Source organism: Heteronotia binoei, chromosome 21 (genome assembly GCF_032191835.1).
Source record: "Heteronotia binoei isolate CCM8104 ecotype False Entrance Well chromosome 21, APGP_CSIRO_Hbin_v1, whole genome shotgun sequence".
Classification (NCBI taxonomy): Eukaryota; Metazoa; Chordata; class Lepidosauria; order Squamata; family Gekkonidae; genus Heteronotia; species Heteronotia binoei.
Window position 1 is genome coordinate 82,585,020 of NC_083243.1, and position 22,941 is coordinate 82,607,960.

Genomic DNA, 22,941 nt, shown 5'->3' on the forward strand with positions numbered 1-22,941 from the left:
TGCTGTAGGACCTACTGGACCTGGACAATAGGACATGTCTGTGAGGCAGAATTTGCCATTTTAGTCTTTACTGTTACTCTGTAATTTTAGATTTTATAGATTTTAAATTTGTTTTTAACTGTTGATTGTTTTTATGATGTAACCCTGAGCCTGTTCTATGGGAAGGGCAGGCTAAAAATCGAAATAAATAAATAAAATAAGTAAATAATGTGAGAATACTGGGTGATTTCAACTACCCTTACATTGACTGGGTAAACATGTGCTTGAGTCATGTTTTAGGAAAAAAGATTCCTAGACATTATAAATGACTGTGCACTGAACAATGGTCACAGACCTAACCAGAGTAGTAGTGATCTTAGACTTGGTTCTGAGTAGGTTCAAAACCTGATGAGAAATTTAGAGCTTGTTGCACCAGTTGGGAGCTGTGACCACAATGCTATTCATAATTCAGGTCAATGGGAAAGTTACCCCTAAAGTCCCAAACTGTAACATTTTATTTCAAAAGAAGGAACTTTACAAAAACGAGGAAAATAATTAAAAGGAAGCTGAAACAGGAACACAAGAAAGTCAAATCCCTAAAGGATTTTTGGAATGATCTGGAACTAAGGTTAAGCAGTATAGTGGCCAAGTTTACAGATGACACAAAACTATTCAGGATGGTGAAAACCAAGGATGACTATGAAGAGGTTCAACAGGATCTCCACAAATTGGGTAAGTGGGCAACAATGCGGCAGATGAAGTGTAAGTGATGCACACTGGGGCAAAAAAAACTATCATCTCAGTCATCCCCATCCTCACTAGCAACTCCAAGCCCTGTGTTCATGCGTGGAAAGTCAGGAGGAACCCAGTGAGGGCTCACTCAATGTGGAGAGTCAGCAGCTCAGCCAATGGTAGAGTGGATGGACCATGACCAGCTTGCTAGGGGAATCATCATAGGGGGGAGGTGCCCGGGAAGGAGAGAATTGACAAAGATAATTTTTCCCCCTCTCCCAAAATACTAAGACTCAAGGGCATTCAATTAAGCTGATGGGCGGTAGCTTCAACATGGACAAATGGAAATGCTTCTTTACACAGAGTGTGATTAAAATGTGGAATTTGCTGCCAGAAGATGTAGTGATGGCCACAGGCATAGACAGCTTTAAAAACGGATTAGATAGATGCATGAGGGAGAAATCTATCAATGGCTACTAGCCATGGTGACTAAGGGAAACCTCCAAATACAGTGGCACTAAATTTCTGAATCCTAGAGCCTGGAAGCAAGATCAGGGGAAGGCCTCAGCCTGCTCTGTTCTTAGTCCTCCAGAGGAACTGGTTGGCTACTGAGTAAGACAGGATACTGGACTAGATGAAGCACTGGTCTGAACCAGCAGGACTCTTCTTGTGTTCTTATGAAAAACTGAGACAAGAAGAGTCAAACTAAGGTTAACCACAAAGTATAATCTTAAACTCTGATTTGCATGATTAGTCTAGACAATATATTTCAAAAGAACTCTTTGAACCTGTTTTAGTAGAAAAGGTATTGGTCAAATGAACAGCAAAAAGACAGTTAAGTCAAATCCAAAGTATTCTAGATGATGGACTAATAGTACAATCAACAACAGTTATGACTGCAAGTTGGAAACTCCAGTAAATTATTACTAACCCCTGTAACTCTAAGGACACCTTCCATGCCAGAAAATAATAAATAGAGTGTTCCAGCCACAACTACTTTATGCAGGGTTACTCCAAGACGGGGTCTGTAATGGAAAGAAGAAGTTTCAGAAGAAAATACCAACAACCAGAAGACTTGAGTCTAGAAAGGTACATTATTATCAAAATATTATGATGCTACACAAATCCTTTGTATTTTCTAATTCTAGAAATTTACAACATACACAAGGGCAAGTCACAGAAAGTTTTGGTTTTCTCCTTTTTCCTTGGCTTACTATAAGAACAAAAGAAAGCAAACTAGTATGTATCGTATCTTCAGTGGGAATAAACCATTGACAAACACAGCAAAAATAAACAGAATCTTGTAGCACTATAAAAGCTAACACATTTTTATTCCAGCAGGAGCTTAAGTGAACTAAGTGATTGCTCCTTTAGGGCACTCCCGCCGCCAAAGATCATGGGCATGGAGTGTGCTGGCTTGATGCGGGATGCTGGGGAGAGGTTGGCAATCTGGCTGGTGTACCGTCCGCCTAATGCACCGGCCAGTGCCTTACCGTCCCTGATGGAGGCTGTATCAGGCTGGGCATTGGAGTACCCTCGGCTTATAGTCCTGGGTGACTTCAATGTCCATGCCGAGGACATGGCTTCCACTCGGGCGACAGACCTAGTGTCTTCCATGGCAGCACTGGGACTCTCCCAATATATAACAGTGCCCACGCATCGGGCTGGACACACATTAGACCTGATCTTTGCGGCGGGAGTTGTATTGGATCAGATTTCTGCCGAGGCAGTGCCATGGTCTGACCATTATGCTCTGAGGGCCCATGTGGATACACCACCTTTACCCCATTTAGGCAGCAAGCAAGTTTTAGCTCGCCCGCAAAGGCAGATGGACCCCTTGCGGCTTCAAATGGCTTTGCGGGATCCCTGGCCCTCTAGTGACTCGTTAGATGAGCTAGTGGAGATCTGGAATAGCCAGCTTTCCACAGCCATTGATGAGATCGCTCCCCAACGTCCTCTCCATCCCCATTCACGATCCGCTCCGTGGTATACCCCGGAGCTGCTATCAATGAAACGGCGATTGAGACAACTAGAGAGACAATGGTGACGTACTCACGACGAAGCTTCAAGAACATCTTATAGGTCATTTATGCGGATCTATGAGATGGCAGTCCGGGCCACAAAGAAGGTTTACTTTGCGTCCCGGATTGCGTCTGCGACCTCGCGCCCAGCACAATTGTTTAGTATAATTCGATCATTAACAGTTTTACCGCAAGGTAAACCAAATGTTAGAGAATTGGGAATTGGCTGTGAGGCTTTTGCGAGTTTTTTTGCAGATAAGATCTCGTCTCTCCGACGCGACCTCCCTGCCATAATTGAAACAGTGAAAGAACTTGAGGCACCGAGTGCATCTTCTGGTCCAATTCTGGACTCCTTCAATTCACTCAGCCTGGAGGAAGTCGATAGGATCCTTTTCGCTGTGCGCCCTACGACCTGTGGGTTGGATCCGTGCCCATCCTGGTTTATAAAAGCTAGCCAGGCGTTGTTACGTGAGCCACTACAGGGTATTGTCAACAGATCCCTGGTAGAAGGGATCTTTCCCACACCTCTTAAAGAGGCGGTGGTCCGTCCCCTCTTGAAAAAACCATCTGCAGATCCGGCTGTATTGGCAAACTATCGGCCTGGGTAAGGTTATAGAGCGGGCGGTGGCAACTCAGCTACAGGGATTCCTAGATGACACTTCCGCACTGGATCCATTCCAGTCCAGCTTTCGACCAGGTCACGAGACGGAGACGGTTCCGGTCACCCTCATAGATGACCTCATGCGACATCTGGATCGGGGTGGCTCGGCGGTGCTGTTATTATTAGATCTGTCGGCCGCATTTGATACGGTTGACCATCAGCTACTGAATAGCCGCCTTGCTGACGTGGGGATTCAGGGCTCTGCCTTACAGTGGTTGGCCTCTTTCCTTCAAGATCGGGGACAAAGGGTGGTGATAGGGGAAGAATCATCCCGAGGGCATCCACTTATATGTGGTGTGCCACAGGGTGTGGTTCTGTCCCCAATGTTATTTAACATCTATATGCGCCCCCTTGCCCAGATTGTCAGGAGGTATGGGCTGGGATGTCACCAATATGCAGATGACACCCAGCTCTATCTATTGATGGGTGGTCAGTCCGACTGTACCCCAGAAAATCTAGACCTGGCTCTTCAAGCCGTAGCATCTTGGCTCAGGCTGAGTCGGTTGAAGTTGAATCCGACAAAGACGGAGGCTCTCTATCTGAGCCGGGGTGGTCCAGGGGGGGAAATCCCTCTGCCGGCTCTTGATGGGGTGTCACTAATCCCGGCCCCCAAGGTCAAGAGCTTGGGTGTGCTCCTGGAGTCCTCTCTTACAATGGAGGCCCAGGTAGCAGCCACTACTAGATCCGCCTTTTTTCATCTCCGGCGGGTACGGCAGTTGGCCCCCTTCCTGGAGCGCGACTTAGCACTGGTGATCCATGCTACAGTCACCTCAAGAAGAGATCACTGTAATGCTCTCTACATAGGGCTACCCTTGGCGCTGACCCGGAAACTACAGCTAGTGCAGAACACTGCAGCGCGGCTGCTAATGGGGCTCCCCCGGTGGGAGCACATTCGGCCAATGCTGAGAGAGCTGCACTGGCTACCTATTGTGTTCCAAGTCCGTTTCAAGGTGTTGGTATTGACCTTTAAAGCCCTCTATGGTCAGGGGCCTGTTTATCTGCGGGACCGCCTTTCCCCACACGTTCCCCGGAGAGCACTGCGTTCAGGGACAAAAAATCTGTTGTCCGTCCCTGGACCCAGGAAGGCTAGGTTGCGGCAGACGCGAGCTAGGGCCTTCTCGGTGGCAGCGCCAGAATTGTGGAATACTCTTCCAGAGGCCATAAGGGCCCTGTGGGATCTTTCTACTTTACGCAGGGCCTGTAAGACCGTACTGTTTCGACAGGCCTTTGAGACCTAACCTAAATTGGGAGAGAGCTACCAATTTACACCGTTACCGAGTACCATGATCACCATTTACATCTATATCTACATTAAATTATATTATAGTGATACAGCACCAAAAATGCAATGGAATGTTTTAAATGTTTAAGTGTTTAAAATAATTTTAAATTGTAGTTTTAATGGTTAAATTGTAAAAATGTATGTTGTTAGCCGCCCTGAGTCCGCTTGCGGAGAGGGCGGGATAGAAATTTAAATAAATGAATGAATGAATGAACGAATGAACGAACGAACGAACTAGAGTCCACTTCTTCAGATACAACAAGTGAATCTTCACTGTTCATTCATTTTATGCACTGCATAGTGAAGATTCATTCATTGTATCTGACAAAGCAGACTCTTGGTCACAAAACTCACACTGGAACACTATGTAAGTTTTTAAGGTGCCACAAGTCTCTTTTGGTTTTTTTAAAACACAGGTAAATCAATTTGAGAAGCATGTTAATTGCAGTATTAAGAATATAGCATAAAAATGGACCTATATGAAAATAATAACATGTAACTTCTTTAACAACACAGAATTACAATGCATGAAACTGTTCAGACACACTCACTTGACTATCCCATATCCCAGGCTCACTATGATAACAAGAGTTCGAGCAAGTGAACGTTTCAGTGCCGAAAGCAGCTCAGCCAGTATCACTGCCCCCTGGACTGTAAGTAAAGAAAACACAGGCCAACTGGATTACCACTAAGGATGCCAAACATGGGTTGAGAAATACCTGGAGATTTGTGGGTGCAGCATAGGGAAGGTAGAGTATGGGGAGGGGCGGAACATCCACGGTATAGAATGCTATATAGTTCACCCTGCTAAGCAACCATTTTCTCCAGGGGAACTGACCTCTGTAGTCTAGAGATCAGTTGTAATTCCAGGAGATCTCCAGGCCCCCTGGAGGTTAAACCAAGAATAATACCGTGAACAAATAACTATGAATACAATAACTATATTATCCTATAAATTAATCATAAGTCATTCATAATTTCATACATACTTCATATCATCCAAAACAATCAATATTTTAATACAATCAAAAGGTAAGTAAGGTAGTTATTTGTTCATGGTATTATTCTTGGTATATTCTCCTTCCATGAATCTTTCTTTTGTTGTATACCACCTGGAGGTTCACAACCTTTACAATCCATATTGTTGAGAATCTATTCATTAATTTGCAACAACAAAAATACAATAATTTGACTGCCAAATTCAGATTCTTCACAATACCAGGTACTTCAGTAATGAAATATGAAACAGAAACTACGTTAAATAGAAAGTGGTATATGGATCTTGATGTACACCAGATTAAGAAAACTGCTTTAGTACATCTCTGATAAGTGATACCATCTGTTCAACGGCTACAGCCCTAAGCAAAATTATTAGGAAGTGTTCCACTGAACTCATAAGAAATCACTTTGGAAAAAACATGCTAGGTTCTTTCCGGTCTCATCTATGTTATTCATCTTATTAAGGCAACTCACCAGATACAACAGTGCTTTGGAAACAGGTATTCAGGTCCCAATGATATAAATATTCTAACTGCTTTCATCTGCCATAATTGTCTCAGTAGGTCGAATAAACTGATCTTAACTACAAACAGTAACATATGTGGAGAGTGTAAGATCTTAACTACATGTTACATTTTGCCCAGGGATGTCTCTTGGTCTGCACAAGAGGTCTGTTCTGGCTTGATTGAGACTAGGACTACAGTGCACACAAAGAAAAAGTCTAGCCCTCCCCATCAATATTTTTGCAACCCAAATCAGCCCCAACGACCCACTATCTGCCTCACTGGGTGGGTTCCTTGCGTACTGATGGATTACATGTTATGTTTCCTCAATAGGGCAAATAGCACCCCACTAGGCTATTTTAGATAGCAAAGATGGAAGGGGAGGTCTAAACTACCTCTCCTCACAAACTGGTTCAAATCAAGACCATGCATGTCTGGAAAGTGCAGATCTTCAGAAAACATCTCTCAAACTGATCCAAGGATGTCTCCATGGAAAAATGTAATGTATAGTTATGTCTTAACACTGAAATTTTTGATACTTTCATCTTTTTTTAAAAAAAAACCCACTAAAATAAAAAATATTTTTACAAATAATTCATGTCAAACAAATACATGTATCAATGATGTTGCCACATACCAGATTCTCCTTTGTAGCGGATATTCTGAAATTCTGCATAGAAAACAGCTTTCTCCAACATTCCCAGTAAAATAACTGCTCCAATCCAGAACTGAATCCGCAAAAGGTCTCGCCAGTAGCAGGCTGACCAGGCAAGCCACAGAACTCCGAACAACACGTATACTATACACATCACCATGAAAAACTATTAGATAGAGAAAAAGGCAAGTTGGAAGTTAATGGGACAGTCATAAACCAGTGCTTTTGTAGTTCCTTAAATTGATTTTGTTGCCTAGATTTTTTTAGTTTTGTTCATTTTTCAGAGTTCAGAGTTCAAAATTCCAAAACAATGAAGGATTTTGCTGAATTTAACTCAGCTTGAATCGGTTTCATGATTCTGTAGCTAAAAGATTTTATCCCAAACACATTCTTTTCAGATTCTTTCCTGGTTCTTAACTAACAAAAGCAAAGTAATTATTCAGGTCTGAAGAGCAATATTATTTTCCATTTATATGAAAAAAATAAATAGCGATTCCATTGTATTGTCACAATCAAAGAACAAAGAAGCCTAGAAAAGGCAACTGTAAAGCACTGCCTAAAAGTCCAAGAAAAGAGCAAGTCATTATGAAAATGGAGAAGAGTCATTGTACTAGGAGAGCACCAAGGAAATAGAATCTGAGAAATGTGAATCATGTGTTAATAACTGTATTGACACAGACTGGCACAGTTGCTTTAACATATCTGACTCCTGCCATTTTCCAAACTGGTGAAGAGCGGTGGACTTGAAACTAAAAAAGAGCAGTGGACTCTAATCTGGTGAACCAGGTTCAATTTCACACTCCTCCACAATATCTAGGTTTATAGGATAGTTTAAACTTAACACAAAAATTTGTCTGTAAAAGATATAATCTATTAATAGAGTATTGCAACTAAGGAAGATCTTGTTTATTCTTTTAAAGAGAGAATTCACCTCAAAATATTGTAATAATGATGGGGGGTTTTCATTGTCAGTTGTATCTATACAGCTCTGATTGTGTTGTTTATAACTGTGTCACCCACCATGAGCCTCAAGGGAAAAGCAGACTATTAATTAAGAAAATAAAAATAAACATCTGTCTTTACTATAAGTTCCTGTTTCAGAAACATAGGAAAGTAGGATGAGATTTGGAAGTGCCATTGAACAATGAATAAAGCATAGTAGAGAGTTTGATAGTAATAATAATTAATAATTATCATAAGGCGTTGCAAGTGGTATAGCCAAGAGATCAGCAGGTGAATGACCCTTGAACTCCTCAACTCAGTTTTTGGACAACTCTCTAAACCCTAGATCTGCTTTGTCTCTGTTCACAACCACTGGACTGGACTCTTGACTTTGCCCTTGAGTTAGTGTGTGTCACTATTTGGCTGCTCTGGCACCACCCGCCTCAGCAGCCCTGATTTAGGACAGGTAGCACCATCAGAAGGCTTTGCTCAGATGAGCAGAGCTATCACAGAGGCGCATAACAGGAGAGGTGGACCTGCAGATATGTGAGACCAATAATAGTAACTGTTGCCTGGATTAACTCTTCAGTTCTCCCCTCTCCCCACCACCCCCCGCGATCACCTGAGCCTGGTCTCGTGCAAATGAGATTAGGAGGAATTTTCTATAGTTGTGAAAAAACTCTTCATTTCACTAGCACTATCAAAGCAGCTCATTTGCTGACACTTAAAAACTAATTAACACCATTTTAATTCAAAGAATTGCATTAACTTACAATCATAAGGGGATAATCTGCAAGAGAAAGGTACTCATATGGCCCCTTGACTTCCACAATCACTGTCAAAACACAACCAAAGAAGATAGCAGGGAATCAATACGATTCATATAAGACTAGAAGTACTATAAATCCTTTATCCCAGTCACAGAAATACATAATATTCCTCCTTTTCCTCAGCCACATAGTTTCATGTTACAATGATTTGACATAAACAACTATCCTATTTGCCAAAGTTTCTTCATATCCCTCACAGAGTTTCAAATAAAGCCTTTTCTTCTTCAAATTATTACCCAGAACAATAAGTTTGGTTATAATGAGAAAGAGCCAAAGTTCTCAGGTTTGTATGCTCCCTTCCACTCAGAGCTGAAACTGCAAACCAGAAAATCTTCAATACACTGCAATTTGTAGTGATGCCAAAATTAGGCACTTTAATTTTTTTTAAATTATTTTACTACATTTATACCCTGCCTTTCTCCCCAATGGAGACCCAAAGCGGCTGATATTGTTTCCCTCTCCATTTTATTCTCACAACAATCCTATGAGGTAGGCTAGGATGAGTGTGTGTGCCTGGTCTAAAGTCACACAAACTTAACATGATGTGTTTTATTTCCTGCTCACATCATGATTCAAAACCATTCTAGTCATCTTCTGCTCTTCTTCCTTTCCTCATGTGAAGGTAAAGCAACAAGAATACTCATGTAAAGTATATGAATGACTTGAAAACAGCAAAGGAAGTGAACACAGTGTTATAATGTGAATCCCACAGTAAATCACTGTTGGAAGGGATGTCACCAAGGATTTCCATCAAGAGGAGAGAAAGTCTTGTTCCACTGATGGAAGGGATTTCCATTAGTGGAAAAAGACTTCCTCCTTTCCCCTATTCTGATGCATTCTAAAATTATCCCAAAATACTGCTCTTGTGGGACAGAGGATCTCCAGGAACAGTGAGAGAAGGGAACTGGAAGCCTACAGCAAGATGGAGAAAATCAGGGCAAATCACTCCTCTCCCTCAATTTGTTAGCAGTAATTTTCTGCAGAATTCAAGTTGGGCAAGACAATAATAAAAAGGGCTCATTAACATTTCTGGATTTCATTTTTGGGGAACTGAAGACCAAATACCTTGCAATTCATCTGCTTTGACTGATCGAAGGCTAGATTTGATCACTTACAGGGTCACAAGCTGGATTACCTTATTTTTATTTTTTTTAACTTTTGAACTGAATTGTATGATATATTAGAAACTTTGGGGATCTGTTTGAAAGTAGAAAAGAAATAAACCGCATACTCTTTCTCTGTGTCATACCATTGTTTGGAGGACCTACATAACAATCCCTCCAAATTCCAAGCAGAAGTGAACCTTATTAGATGTCTGTGGAGGCATTATTTAGAAGAATGCCTCTATTCTGCCCTTAAGATCACGTCCTGTCAATTCATGCAGGGATATCTCATCATTTTTCCTATGGTGCAAGTAACTATACCCTCTTTGGTGGAAAAGTGGCACCTTAGAAAGGGAAGTAACATGTTTTACTCCTTTCAGTAGACTGTACAGGATACAACTCTTTTAGATAAATAAGCTTTACATAAACAAGTGTGCAGATCCTCTACCACACTTATGGCTTAAATCCCACATACAATTTCTGGGATGAAAGGATTTCTATGCAACCTCAACTTTCCCTCTCCCACTGCAAAAATGCCCTCAATACTGCTGCTGTGGGATGCAACGCCCCAGGAACAGCATGTGGGGGAAATCAGAGGTTTGTCACAGGCAGAGGAAATTGATGTGTGGACAGAAATTTTAGGTGGCATCTAACCATATGCTTCATACCTGCAAACCATATGCTTCATACCTGCTACAGGAACAAGAGTACTCGGTTTGTTTCCTGCATGTATGTCCTTTAATGTTATCACAAGTATTGACCAACACATGCTTTTTCTAGACCTAACCTAAATCAAAATTTCTTTTGTTCTCTTGAACAGGTCCTGCTCTTTCTTGATTCACAAAGAAATAAGAATATTTATAAAGAACAAGAATCAGCATTCCAGGTAAAACTAGTTTTCCTTTATCTCAAGGCTGAACTGGGGATCATTCTATCTTACCTAAAAACTCCACAAACCTGGATAGAATATGGAAAAGAGTCTAAGAACCAAGATGTCTACAGATATTTCAGTACTCAAGTGACTACTTACATTAAAAATAACTGAGACTTCATTTATTTCTCCTTGAAGGGTCCAGTCCAACAACAGCATCCACAATTCTACTTGCAATGAATCAAAGTCCTATTTCTAAACTTTAAGAGAGTAACAATGCAGGAGACCAGGTATCATTCTGACTTGGTCCTTGGTATTTAAGCATTCAAAACATTACAACAGTCACATCATGACCTTTTGCCTGAGATCAAGTGTAACATGCTAAAAATCATGAATTATTATGCATGGCTTACTGGTAATAAGGGTTTCTTGTGGATTAGAGGTAGCCATAACTTTTGGTAACCATTCATTTGTCATTCTTTTTTCTTTGACACTGGCCTCTTTCAAGGGTGAAACTCCTATTTGCACAATAAAGATATAAGGTCCATCTTTCCAGGTTTTCATCACAGCATTCATTGCCTGGGGAAAAAACAACAACTGATAGGAGTATAAATCACCACAGACAGTATGTCAGGGACAATCAAAATAAGTTCCTGAGTCATTTTCTGTGCCTTCTTAATAAAGAATTCAAGAAACAGGTAATTCTTCCCTATAAAGTATATTACTTCAGCGGAAAAGAAAACTATTTCTATCAGTTTCAAAAACAGCAAACCCTTTATGTTAATCTGTTATGGGAACTAAAAAAGATGTTGCCCTCATTTGTAATTTCACATACTCACAGGCTTATCTGCTTCTGAAGTGTGGTTCGTTCCATTCTGTCTCTTATCCTTAAAGACAAAAAGCAGGCTTGATCAAACCCCTGGAAGAATGTTTTAACTGAAAATTTCCACATATTTTTAAAATACCTCTGATTTTTCTTGTGAGAAGTCTTCTGGACGAAGAAATTCTTTGTAGAAAAACTAAGAAATGAAAAAAATACATTTATACACAACTGAAAGGGACAATATCGTCTCATTTCTTTGAATGGCCCAGAATAAATGTGTCACCATTAGGATGAACCAAACAACAACCTACATAGAGTTACACTGACACAGAATTACAGAGGGACACTAAACTCAGGTACTCAGGACATTTAGATAAATAAATTTTTATTATACAACTTGGGATGTTGCACTGGAATAACAACCCTACCTCCTAATATGCACTCATAGTCCATCAGGAAAGGTACAGCTAATACATAGAATAAAAAAGAGTGTGAACCATGCTTTCTATGTGGTGAATTAATTTCTTCAAGATCAAATAAAAAGGTAAAGGTAGTCCCCTCTGCAAGCACCAGTCATTTCCAACTCTGGAGTGATGTTGCATGACAACGTTTTTACAGCAGACTTTTTAACGGGGTGGTTTGCCATTGCCTTCCCCAGTCATCTACACCTTCTCCCCAGCAAGCTGGGTACTCATTTTACCGACCTCAGAAGGATGGAAGGCTGAGTCAAACTTGAGCTGGCTACCTGAACCAAGTTTTCACCAGGATCAAACTCAGGTTGTGAGCAGAGGGCTTGGTCTGCAGTACTGCAGCTTTACCACTCTGCACCACGGGGCTCCTCTAAGATCTCCTCAAGATCAAATACCTTTTTTTTTTAAGATCAAATACCTTTCCATGAAAGAGTTACAATACAACCTATACTAATTAAAAGGATCTTGAAAAAGCTGCCTTCTATGACAGGTTTCTCCCCCATTCCCCCATCTTACTTTGCCTCCATCAAACATCTTGGTTAGATTCTCCACAGCCAGGCTACTGTGGAAAGGATCCACCCAAGAAGCTTGGCCAGTGAGAATCTAGTCCTTTATGCAGAAAAGGTGGCCAACCTTTACCTTTGTTCAGTTAAGACAGGAGGCTGAACAGTTACTGATCTACCAAAGCCAGGACCTGGCAAACAATGAGTCTGTAATATGAGTGCTGGGACATACACAGCTGACTTTTCCCCCCATCTCGATCTCATTCCAATAATGCACATATACCATTAAAGGGGGGGGGGGTAGGTTTTAAAATCCAGACCATTTCAAAATGCATAAGCAGTAAATTAGCCCTGCTGTCTCTTTTTATCTTAAGAACATACTGGTCAAATAGCACCTACATATACATAAGTTCTACTCCACCCACATTCTAGACCATTTCTTGATCTTGCACAGACAATTCCCATCCCTCAATATTTCACATGGTCTCCTTGTACAGCAAGGAAACAGCCAAAAATTCTTCTCTTCTCTCTGTCTCTAGCATGGTTGCTCAGAAGCTCACAAGCAGGGAATGCTGTTTTAAATATTTACTTAATGCAGTTATTAGCCACCTTTCTCCCTTGAAGAACTCAAGGTAGCTTACAATATAAATAAAACATTATAAGGTAGTTCAGATAGGAGGCTTAGTTCCTTTAAACCTCACCCTTCACCCCTTCATAGACTTTATTTTATGACCCAGTAGTACCTGTGGTTTGAAGAGCTCAGAGCAGTTGGGGAAAAAGAGTGTAGACTTAGCATAGTGCCTTGACCAGCCTCGAATTTCTTCCGAAAAATCTCCCTCGGTCTGCTTATCCTGTCAAGACATAAACCGTGACTTGATCTAGTTAACCAATCAAGAGAAAAAGGGGAAGCAACTACAAAACTGATGAGAAAGTATGGCTTCTCACACAAACCATCTTTTTGTGGTTAAAGGCATCTATTAAGAAAAAAACAGGATATAACCCTCTCCAAGGTATCTGCAAACTCAAGAACTATTTCCTTTCCTTAAGTAAGAATGTGCAGGCTATGGAAGAAAACATTTCAAATGTTTAGGAGCTTCATCTGTTGTTATCTTAGGGGTTTTTTTTAATGTATTAGCCAAACCATGGATGAAAGATTATTTTAAGTTTCTATACATCACAGCATAACAGTGACAAAAATAAGGGGCAGTCCTTCTACCACCAGAGAAGGGGAGGATGACCCTATTGCTATAAAGTCAAGAAGGGCTTCAATATTCCTGTTTCAAGTGTTCTACCAACATGCATATTTGCTCGGCAAAATGCACATACTGGAGGGAGCAGAGTGAGAAACAGAAGCTTGAGTATGAGACTGAACTCTTGCCATACTACTCGAATGCATGTATTTCTCAAAATGGCACATTTTGACATGTAGCACAATCCCCCTCCCCAAAACCCCAAAATGGTACAATCACATGGGAGTTTCATAAACCTCAATGAATGGATATTTGAATCTGCCCTATGTGGAGGGGTTAAGGCTTTTGCTTCTGGTTTGTCCTACATGCTCGGTCATTTGCTATCTGCAATTGTTATCAAGTAGGCGAAAATACACTAAATAATGATTTACTCCAACTTGGTAATCCTATATAGAATGACACCAGTCTAAATTCATTGATTTGGAAGCAAGAGAACAAGGCAAATTACATATGACACATCTGCAACTAATACGAAGCATTTTTCTTCTAAAAACATTGCAGTTTCACATGAATGAAATGTACTCAGATATTTTCCCTCTAAATTTCCTTCCTTGTTTCAAATTTAAAATATTATATTTTTCCACCAAACCCCTAAATTTAAAACGTTATATTTCCCTACCACTTTAACAATATATAAAGGCTTTGATGAACATTAAGAACACTGTTTTTAAAAAAAAAAAATTAAGCTTTTACTTGCTCATACACATTTATTATTTATTTACTACTTTAGGCTTTTATCTCGCCCTCTTCACAAACGGACTCAAAGCAGATAACAATCAATTCAGACATCAACAGTTACAATTTAAAACGATATGATACAATTTTAAAAAAACATTTTTGAGAACATTGTATGGTGTTATTCAGTTTCAGTATAGGTGGGATCTTTCTTTCCTCTGACAGTGATCCTATAATGATCGTAATTCCTCAGTTGTGTAGGGTGGCAGTCCTCTCCTGGTTTAGGTGTTGAAGGCCCATTGAAATAATTCAGTTTTACAGGCCCTGCGGAACTGAGAAAGATCCCGCAGGGCCCTTATGGCCTCTGGAATTGCATTCCACATTTCTGGTACTGCCACTGAGAAGGCCCTAGCCCGTGTGGAACACAGTCTGGCCTCCCTTGGTCCGGGGATAGATAGAAGGTTTTGTGTCCCTGAATGCAGTGCTCTCTGGGAAATATGCAGAGAAAGGCAGTCCCGTAGATAGGCAGGCCCCCGACCATATAGGGCTTGAAACATGCAGACTGTTCCTTGGGCTACATCCATAGCAAATCTATAGCACTGACAAACTTGCATGATTTTATTCTTACCCCAAAATCGAAGACTTCATTATAGCAATCAGAATATCTCAAGTACCAGGTGACATTGTAACTCTGAGAAGGATCACATGCTGATGCATTGCCATCAACTAAACAAATAAAAAGAATGTAAGATGCAGAAAATACCATATTCTTTTATTTATATATATATATATATATATATATATATATATATATATATATATATATATATATATATATATATATATATATATATATATATATATATATATATATATATATATATATATATTGTTAACAGAATATTCCTGATACCAGCATACAAGAAACATCCTAGTCAAAACACTAGGTATGTGTGCAAACTATATATGCAAACTAATAGAAAAAAGGAACACACTAAAGAGATGAGAAGATACTTTTTAAAAAAATAAGTGTAGAAAGCACATGCCTTCATCTTATCTCCAGAGTAATGTTAGTGGATAACACTGAAAGAGATTGGAAAATGACATAGAAATATCTGTTGTGTAGCACAGTTTAGACCTGGGAGTGATCAAACTTTTTAAAATTTAGATGGATCTGAGAAATAACTGCTTACAAGACTCAGCCGCAACAGTCAGATAGAACAAGAAGCAATGAGCCTCTAAAAAAAAACATTCCACTAATCCTAGAGCTAAATACATTCCTGATAAAAATTCACCACATGACATTTTCTAATTGATCTCACAAATTTACATTTCTCCCTTTACTCCCCATTCTCTACTGAGAGAAGCAGGAATCAAGTTGCACCTTTAAGGCCAACCAATTTTTATTCAGAACGTAAGCTTTCGTGCACTCTCTTAAGCACACTTCATTGGACGAGGGGATCAGGTATTGTGAGCTGAAATACAAGCAGTTGCTTCCCCTTTTCTTAAATTAACTGGTCACATAAAACAGTGTGGCTAGGCCATTTGGTCTGGATAGCCATAAAAGGTAATAAAATTCTCTGCCAAATGATGTTTCTGCAAATCTAGGTGATTCACAAAAGGACATGTATATCCAATTTGTAGTTGGGACCTGGGTGTTATTTTTAAAGTACCCAGCCTCTGTAGATGGTCAGTAATAACAATTATAACATGTATCTTATTACTGTTATCATAAAAATGCTTTTTACTCTTAGTATTCTAACATTTTAATATCCTGTTATTAAAGATGACCTCTTGTACTCATGAAAAGTAATTCTTCAGCAAAATGGGTTGCTTTGTAGGCACAAAAGGGTCTGGTACAGCCTGGAACCTGTTTACTGGGCAACATTCTACTATCTATTTGTGGAAGGCACACAGAATTTTTCCCATGTTTGTCTCCATCTTTGAAGAAGTGCAGTTTTTCCATATTCCTCTCTGTTACCGCAGGTCTTTCTGACCCCTGGAAAGATCACTCTTGGGGTTGCAGAATCCATGCAGAGAAACAACCCTTAGGATCAATGGGTTGGAGTAAGAAGGGATGAAACTGCTTCCTCCCCTCAGCAGAGTTGAGCTTCCAGAAGGAGTAATTTCATATTCTGTTCCTTTTTTCACTCCAGCCTCCCAACCTGAGTGGCTGTTCCTCTGTACAGATCCTGCAGCCCTAGGAACGGTCTATCCAGGGGCTGGAAAGAGTTGCCTCAACAGAGAGGAATGTGGGAAGTACACCTAAAGACTGAATGGTTAGGATATTGCCCATTATGAGACAAGATGAGTTTAGAAGGCCTTGCCATGGAAATAAGAATATATTTCAAGTATCCCAACTTTTCTTCTGTTCTCCCTAATATAAGCTCAAAAACAATGGGTCTATACTAAGAACACAACATTCAAAATTAAATATAAAATGTCATACCCAAAGACTCTACTAGAAAAATCTCCAAAAGCAATACCATACTTTGTGTCAAGCTACGAAAGGGGCACAACTAGGGTTGTCAATCTTCAGGTGGGGTGCAGAGATGTCCTGGAATTACAACTGGTTTTCAGACTACAGAGATCAGTTCTCCTGAAGAAAATAACTGCTTTGGAGGATGGACTCTCTGGCATTTTGTCTAAGCATTCAGAGCACAAGGAACATTATTGATCCTTGATGGTTATATTGGACATAGCTTACTTTTTAAAATACTTAGATAAAGAAGGTTGTGGAATGCTAAAATAATATCAAAGTCCAAATAGACACTGAGCTGACAACTACTGTAGAAAACCACTGTATTATACTTTAACCTACCATCTGAATGCACTTACACTTTAGGAAAATGGTAGTGTTGTTGAAGAGAATCTTTCCAAAGTTAAACAAATTCTTCCCCTATCAAAAAACAGAGAAGCAGCAATACAGTTTGATTCACAAAGTCATGCTTATTACTTAATTGCTCAAGTCTTCATGACTCAAATGTAAACCAATTTGAGGGAAGAGCTATGGCTCAGTCTTATTTGCACACAGAAGATTCCAAACTCAATCCCTCGTATCTCCAGTTAAAAGGCTGAGGTAGTAGATGATGTGAAAGACCTGAGACCCAGGAGAGCTGCTGCCAGTCATATTAGATAATACTGACCTTGACAGCGAAATACACAGTTACTCCAGTCTAAATCAGCATTTTAGGTCAATTTTTAGCATTTTAAGTCAAATAAATCAGGCCTAGGCAGCAGATTATGACCCCTCCAGCATCAGGGTTCCTTATTCTTTAATTCAAACCCTCTAACCTCAGGAATGCAAGAGAAAGCCCTGGTTGCTGAGGAAAACATAGGCTTAGAGGCCTGCTATTTCTTTGCTGCAAGACTGAACCGTGACATTAAGAACAGGTTCTTAGGCTAACCTCAAGATCAAATTAAACTTGGCAGACAAGATGAGGAAGCGGAACAAAACCTTGGCCTAATGTGAGAGATCAACTACTAAGGAGGACGCGACGCTGATCGCCATGTGCTGCAGTACAGCAAGAGGAAGCCAACAAGCCTCAGCCACTCCGCACCCCTGCTGCAGGTGGCGCAACCAGGAGGCAGGCAGAAAAGAGGAGACACAGAAGCAGCAGCGGTGGCGCTCAGACGCTACAAACTTTCCCTCGGGAACAAGCCGGAGGCTAGCAGCTGATTCACGCGCCAGCACCCTACCTTAATCCGCACCCAGGGCACCCCCTCTCCGCCCTCCAGGATGCCGTGCCACTCTCCCTCCCTCCCGCCCGGATCCGTCCATGCTTGCTCGTCAGGATAGGGGGAGGGGACGGTCAGCCGCCCTTCTAGCTCACCATGGGCGCCGGTAGCCGCCACTTGGAGAGCTGGCCAGCTCCAGCCGGGCCCGGAGGACACACAAGCAGCAGCTGAAGGAACAGCAAGCTCGGTCCTAAGCAGAGCCACCGCCGCAGCATCCCACAGAGCGCCGAGACTCCCCGCGCCATCCCTCCGCAGCAAAAGTGTCAAGGAGCGAACGCGCTCCGGAGTCTTCAGTCCGCCCCTTCCGCTCGCCAGGCCAGAGGCTCGGCTCAGGAGGGAAGGGAGGTGCGTGATGGGGCGCCACCTGATTGGTGCAGGCGACACCACGGTGGGCGGGGAGCGTGCCTCAACCTGCATGTTATGGTCTCCAGCCGACACCATGGGCTAGTCACACCAGAGGCGGCACATCATAGTTGTGGCTTCGAATTCTGCAGCAGGATTGTGACAAGGGTCTGAACACCAAATTCGGGGCCGAGGGGGGGGGGGGGGAGGAGTAACCGTGGCGGCAAAACCAGAAAATGAGCCTCGTAGCGCCTTTGGCCTTTAGCTAACCGATGGATTGTGTGGCAAAAAAAAGAAAATGACAATTGGTCCTGTAGGTAATTCCTTTTTCGTTTATTCTGAAAAACATAATTTGTTCTGACACGTCAGAGCATGGTGTCTTGTCACTGCACCTTGAAAAATGGGTTTTGCATACTCTCAATTGTTCGTCTTATTATAGAGGAATAAAACTTGCATTGCCAAACAGCAAGCTTGTGGGGAGGGGAAGGGAGCTAGAGAATGATGAATCTGTTATCAGGGGGCATGGCATCGTAGTTTCCCCTGTATAGTTTTGAATTTGAATGCCGTTTTAATATTGCTACCACAAGTCTAGACATGGTTCAGGATGTCGCATAAATACAGTTCCCAAGCATTTAAGTACATTGGAAAAGAACCACTTTAAAATGTTAATATCAAAATCGTTTTAATATTTATAATATAGTATACAATACAACATAGCTTATAGGATTTAAAATCTATTCTTCAATAGTAATAGTTATTCTCTTTAGGTCTCATAAATTGTATTTCTAATTCATTTAAACTAAACAATGATTATATATATTTTTAAAGGAATCGCTAATGGCACACTATTTTAAATAATGGACACACACAGTCAGAACATATGATTCCTGCACCAAGTCATTTCACAACACGCAGCAGCTGACACCCTTCAATGGAGTCAGAGTCGCAAAAGTTTTTTTCCCCTCCCACTGGAACGGGTTATGCGGGTTTGACAGAGTATATCCGGATGCGCGCTTAGTATTTTCCCTAGTCAGTAATCACAACTTGCCACTGCACATCTATGGGTGTTTAGTGTGAGGTTTCTTGGGATGACAATGGAAGGCATGACCCAGGCTCTTCTCATAATAAAAATATATTTTAATGGTAATATTACTGATGGTAATTATGCTGGCTGGCTGGTTGGCAGGCAGGCAGGCAGGCTTGTTTTAACCCGGAAATCCTGAACTGTTGTATTATTATAGGTTACCAATTCTTAAATCTCATATATTGATTATCAGTTCATCAAATGGTTTACGGAACATATCGTGGAATCTCCTTTTTCAAAGCCGGCCTATCGGGGTTGGCTTAACCCCAAATACAGCACTTATAATTCTATGAGTGAACCACATTTTTTAAACAAAATCAACCGTACGTTTTCAGTTCTCCGTTCAATGCTCCAGAGAAAGAAAGAAATATATCACGTGCCTGGTCTCTCTACGTTGTATTTGCAAACCCAGCGGCAGAGGACGACGGTCTGGGGAGAAAAACTCCATTTCCCAGCATGCTGAGAGAAAGTGAAATCATGCCTTGTCATTGGATGAAAGCTTTTCTCTATGTTTCGTTATCCCTGTTCTATTTTATTAAGGCTACAGCTGTAGGTAGCGCTTTCGTTCAGAGTAGCAGCGTGAGGGAATAACATGGAATCAAGTTCGCAGGAGGAAATCAGGTAAACGCAAACACAAGTGGTTCTGTGGTAGGTGACTTGCATATGGCACAGGTCATGCCCTAAGGAAAATGTTCTACATAGAAATAATTAGCGGTGAACGCTTTAAAACGGCCAGTTTAATTCACATGCAGGACTCTCACGATATATATATTTACTAGAGAGAGAGAGAGAGAGGATACAAATATTTATTATTTATTTATTTAGTTCCATTTATATCCCGCCCTTCCCGCTGAAGCGGGCTCAGGGCGGCTACAGTGCTGTAAAAATTGGAGGAAAGTAATGAGGAAACAGTACAATGAGATATGCATGCAGTTTATGCATGCTTTGACCTAGTTTAGCAAATAAATTATTTTTCTAAAACTGTCTACAATATAGCATATGAGCCTTTAAGCAAAAGTGCCTACTCAAGACTGCACACATTAGTTGTATACTGTAACAGATAAAGAGATCCTGAGTATACTCTTGCTTTGTTGAAAATTCTGCTTGGTTTGTTTTTTTGTGCAGGACAGCCAAGACAAAAATACACAAACTTGAGGTGAACATGAGGCTGTGTGCTAGGATTTCTAGGTACACAAATACCTTTTGAGACAAAGCAGTAATGGATAACTGGCCCAGTTTGAAAATATAAACAGAGGGGGAAAGTAATGTTTGAATCAACATTATTTCACTGACGTTCTGGTTCTGCTGAACTAATACTGCTACTAAGGTTTTCATTTATTTTGAAATAGTGTTGACAAAGCCTATGACTAAAGACAGATTATTGTGTCACAAACATTTGTACTGAATGTACATTTCTATAGTAACCTTGGGATCAAGTTCATTTTTAAAAGAGGGATTTTTTGTGTGTATAAAGCATGGCCATAAATTTCATAGATATTTTCTGTGCCTATTTGCTACTTTTTACAAGATGTCACAGGTAACAGTTACTACGATGTTACTTTTACATTGTTCACTTTTTATACTAGATGAAATGAGACTTTGTGTAGCAGGAGTACATATTTGTTCACTCGGTACATGCCTAAATTATACTTTCCTCTATCCAGTGTTGAAGATGAGGCTGTGGACAAAAGCAGCTTTAAGACATGCAATCAGATTGCTTTCTATAGGTAAGAAATGTGAGTGTTTTTCACATCACAGCTACAATACTACCGCAACCACATCCTGTAGTTTTGTGAAAATGTCAGTTACCACAACAATATCTCTGCTGTTTTCAGTATTACTGCCTGATAGTTGTTTGTGTGGCAGAGGAATAGATAAAGACAGTGCATGATCAAAGTAGTACTGGACAAGCCATCTACTTGCAAATTGCTCGTTGCAGTACACATAAAGGCCACCTATTTAGAGAAGATTTTCTTTTTAATCAGCTAGTAGTGACCACTTGCCACTAAAGTCTTCATAGAGTTGCTTCTCCTGCAAGACGGTGCTGTGGGAGACTGACAAAGAAAACTGACAAACTGTAAGGCTCAAAAGTTCTGAGGAAGGCTGACCTCTCATGGTTAAGTTTACAAGAACTCCAGTGTTTCTGGCATTGTTCCCTTTCGATTACAAAGATGTGGCCTTCAGTATTTAAAAGAAGGTTGCTTACAGTTCAATTAATGCATACTTACTTAAAAGTAAATCCCATGAGTTCAGTGAGGTTTATTCCCATGTAAGGGTACCTAGGTTTGCAGCTGTGGTCAGGGGTGGTGTTAGTGATACTGGGGCCCAAGGCAAGCATCCAGGATGGGGTCCAGTATCATTGCCCCTCTACAAGCAAAGGGAGGCCTTCACCTTGTGTGAGGTGGATGGAAGATGCTGCCAGAACTACTACCCTTTACATTGGTGGGCAAGGATCCTCAGGGCCAGGGGCATAGACTTTTCAATTTCCCGGGGGGGAGGGGGCTGGGGCCCAGCCAGAGGCATTTGATCCAGTGACATCACAGGGAGGGGCCTCCATTATCACTACCTATGAATTTATAGAGAAGCTCCTTCCCCATAAATTTAGGGAGCACCCCTCCCCAACAATGCCAATGGACTGGGTCAAACCCAGGAAAAGGTGGGAGTTTGCCAGTGGTTATAGTGGTATCTCAGAGGTGTCTTGCTGTGTCCTGTTTTTGGAATTCACTTTTAGAATAGTCACTTTAAGATCTGCAAATATACATACCATGTGTATAGAACAAACCAATAGTCAAAATTTGACAATAAAAGGCAATACAGAAAAGCTTTAGGGGAACATTTTATAAGTTTCCCTGGATGTTCACTTGCAGGTGTCTTGTTTCTGCCTCATTAATAAAGTACGATTGTACTGAAATTGACAAAACTATGGCATCACAGATACCTTTGTTTGATAAATGCATAGGTCTCTGACCCAGGGCAGAATACAAAACAGTTTCTGGGTGCTCAGTTTCTTAGCAATGTACAAAGTTCAGAGTTAGTTACTACTATAGCAATATGTATGCAACATAGCAATATAGTGTTATTCTACCCCCCCCCCCCACCCCAGTTTCTTCTTCAATCATTAACTAGTTGGACAAAGTTTGAGTCCAGTAACACCTTTAAAACCAACAAAAGTTCTATTCTGAGTATAAGCTATCCTGTGCTAGCACACTTCCTCAGATACATTGAAAACAGTTTCCTCAACCCTTACTTACAGGGGTTGAGTGGTTGTCAGAAAAGCCAAGATGTAAGGCCTGTTGTGAAGAAAAATAGTAAACAATCCATGCTTCATAAGCAGGATACTGCCCAGTGCTGCGAGCCGACAACTCATCCCTTTGCTGCCAATACCCCATGGAGAAGCAAAGCAAAATGCAACTATTTCCAACTCAAAGCACAGGAGTCTTTCACTAGTGTTAGAAGATTTTGGCGGGGGGGGGGAGAA

The 22,941-nt window shown here is 40.9% G+C and overlaps 2 protein-coding genes across 3 annotated transcripts in view; one reads left to right on the forward strand and one right to left on the reverse strand.

The window, feature by feature from the left end:
• The window catches only part of TMEM87A (transmembrane protein 87A), a 37,608-nt gene extending 19,186 nt beyond the window's left edge, over nt 1-18,422 (reverse strand). The window contains exons 1-11 of the mRNA XM_060261254.1: nt 18,133-18,422; nt 17,138-17,198; nt 14,928-15,025; nt 13,118-13,225; nt 11,544-11,597; nt 11,418-11,465; nt 10,992-11,157; nt 8,548-8,609; nt 6,815-6,998; nt 5,227-5,326; nt 1,643-1,736 (exon numbers count right to left, since the gene is read on the reverse strand). Coding sequence (XP_060117237.1) covers nt 1,643-1,736; nt 5,227-5,326; nt 6,815-6,998; nt 8,548-8,609; nt 10,992-11,157; nt 11,418-11,465; nt 11,544-11,597; nt 13,118-13,225; nt 14,928-15,025; nt 17,138-17,198; nt 18,133-18,282 — 1,125 coding nt within the window. The 5' untranslated portion in view covers nt 18,283-18,422. The remainder of the gene's footprint in view (nt 1-1,642; nt 1,737-5,226; nt 5,327-6,814; nt 6,999-8,547; nt 8,610-10,991; nt 11,158-11,417; nt 11,466-11,543; nt 11,598-13,117; nt 13,226-14,927; nt 15,026-17,137; nt 17,199-18,132) is intronic.
• A 1,543-nt stretch (nt 18,423-19,965) lies between these two features.
• The window catches only part of GANC (glucosidase alpha, neutral C), a 75,930-nt gene continuing 72,954 nt past the window's right edge, over nt 19,966-22,941 (forward strand). Inside the window, exons 1-2 of one of the 2 annotated variants that reach the window (XM_060261256.1) lie at nt 19,966-20,084; nt 21,128-21,190. In XM_060261256.1, coding sequence (XP_060117239.1) covers nt 20,056-20,084; nt 21,128-21,190 — 92 coding nt within the window. In that variant the 5' untranslated portion in view covers nt 19,966-20,055. The remainder of the gene's footprint in view (nt 20,085-21,127; nt 21,191-22,941) is intronic. The other variant, XM_060261255.1, reaches the window with a different exon arrangement.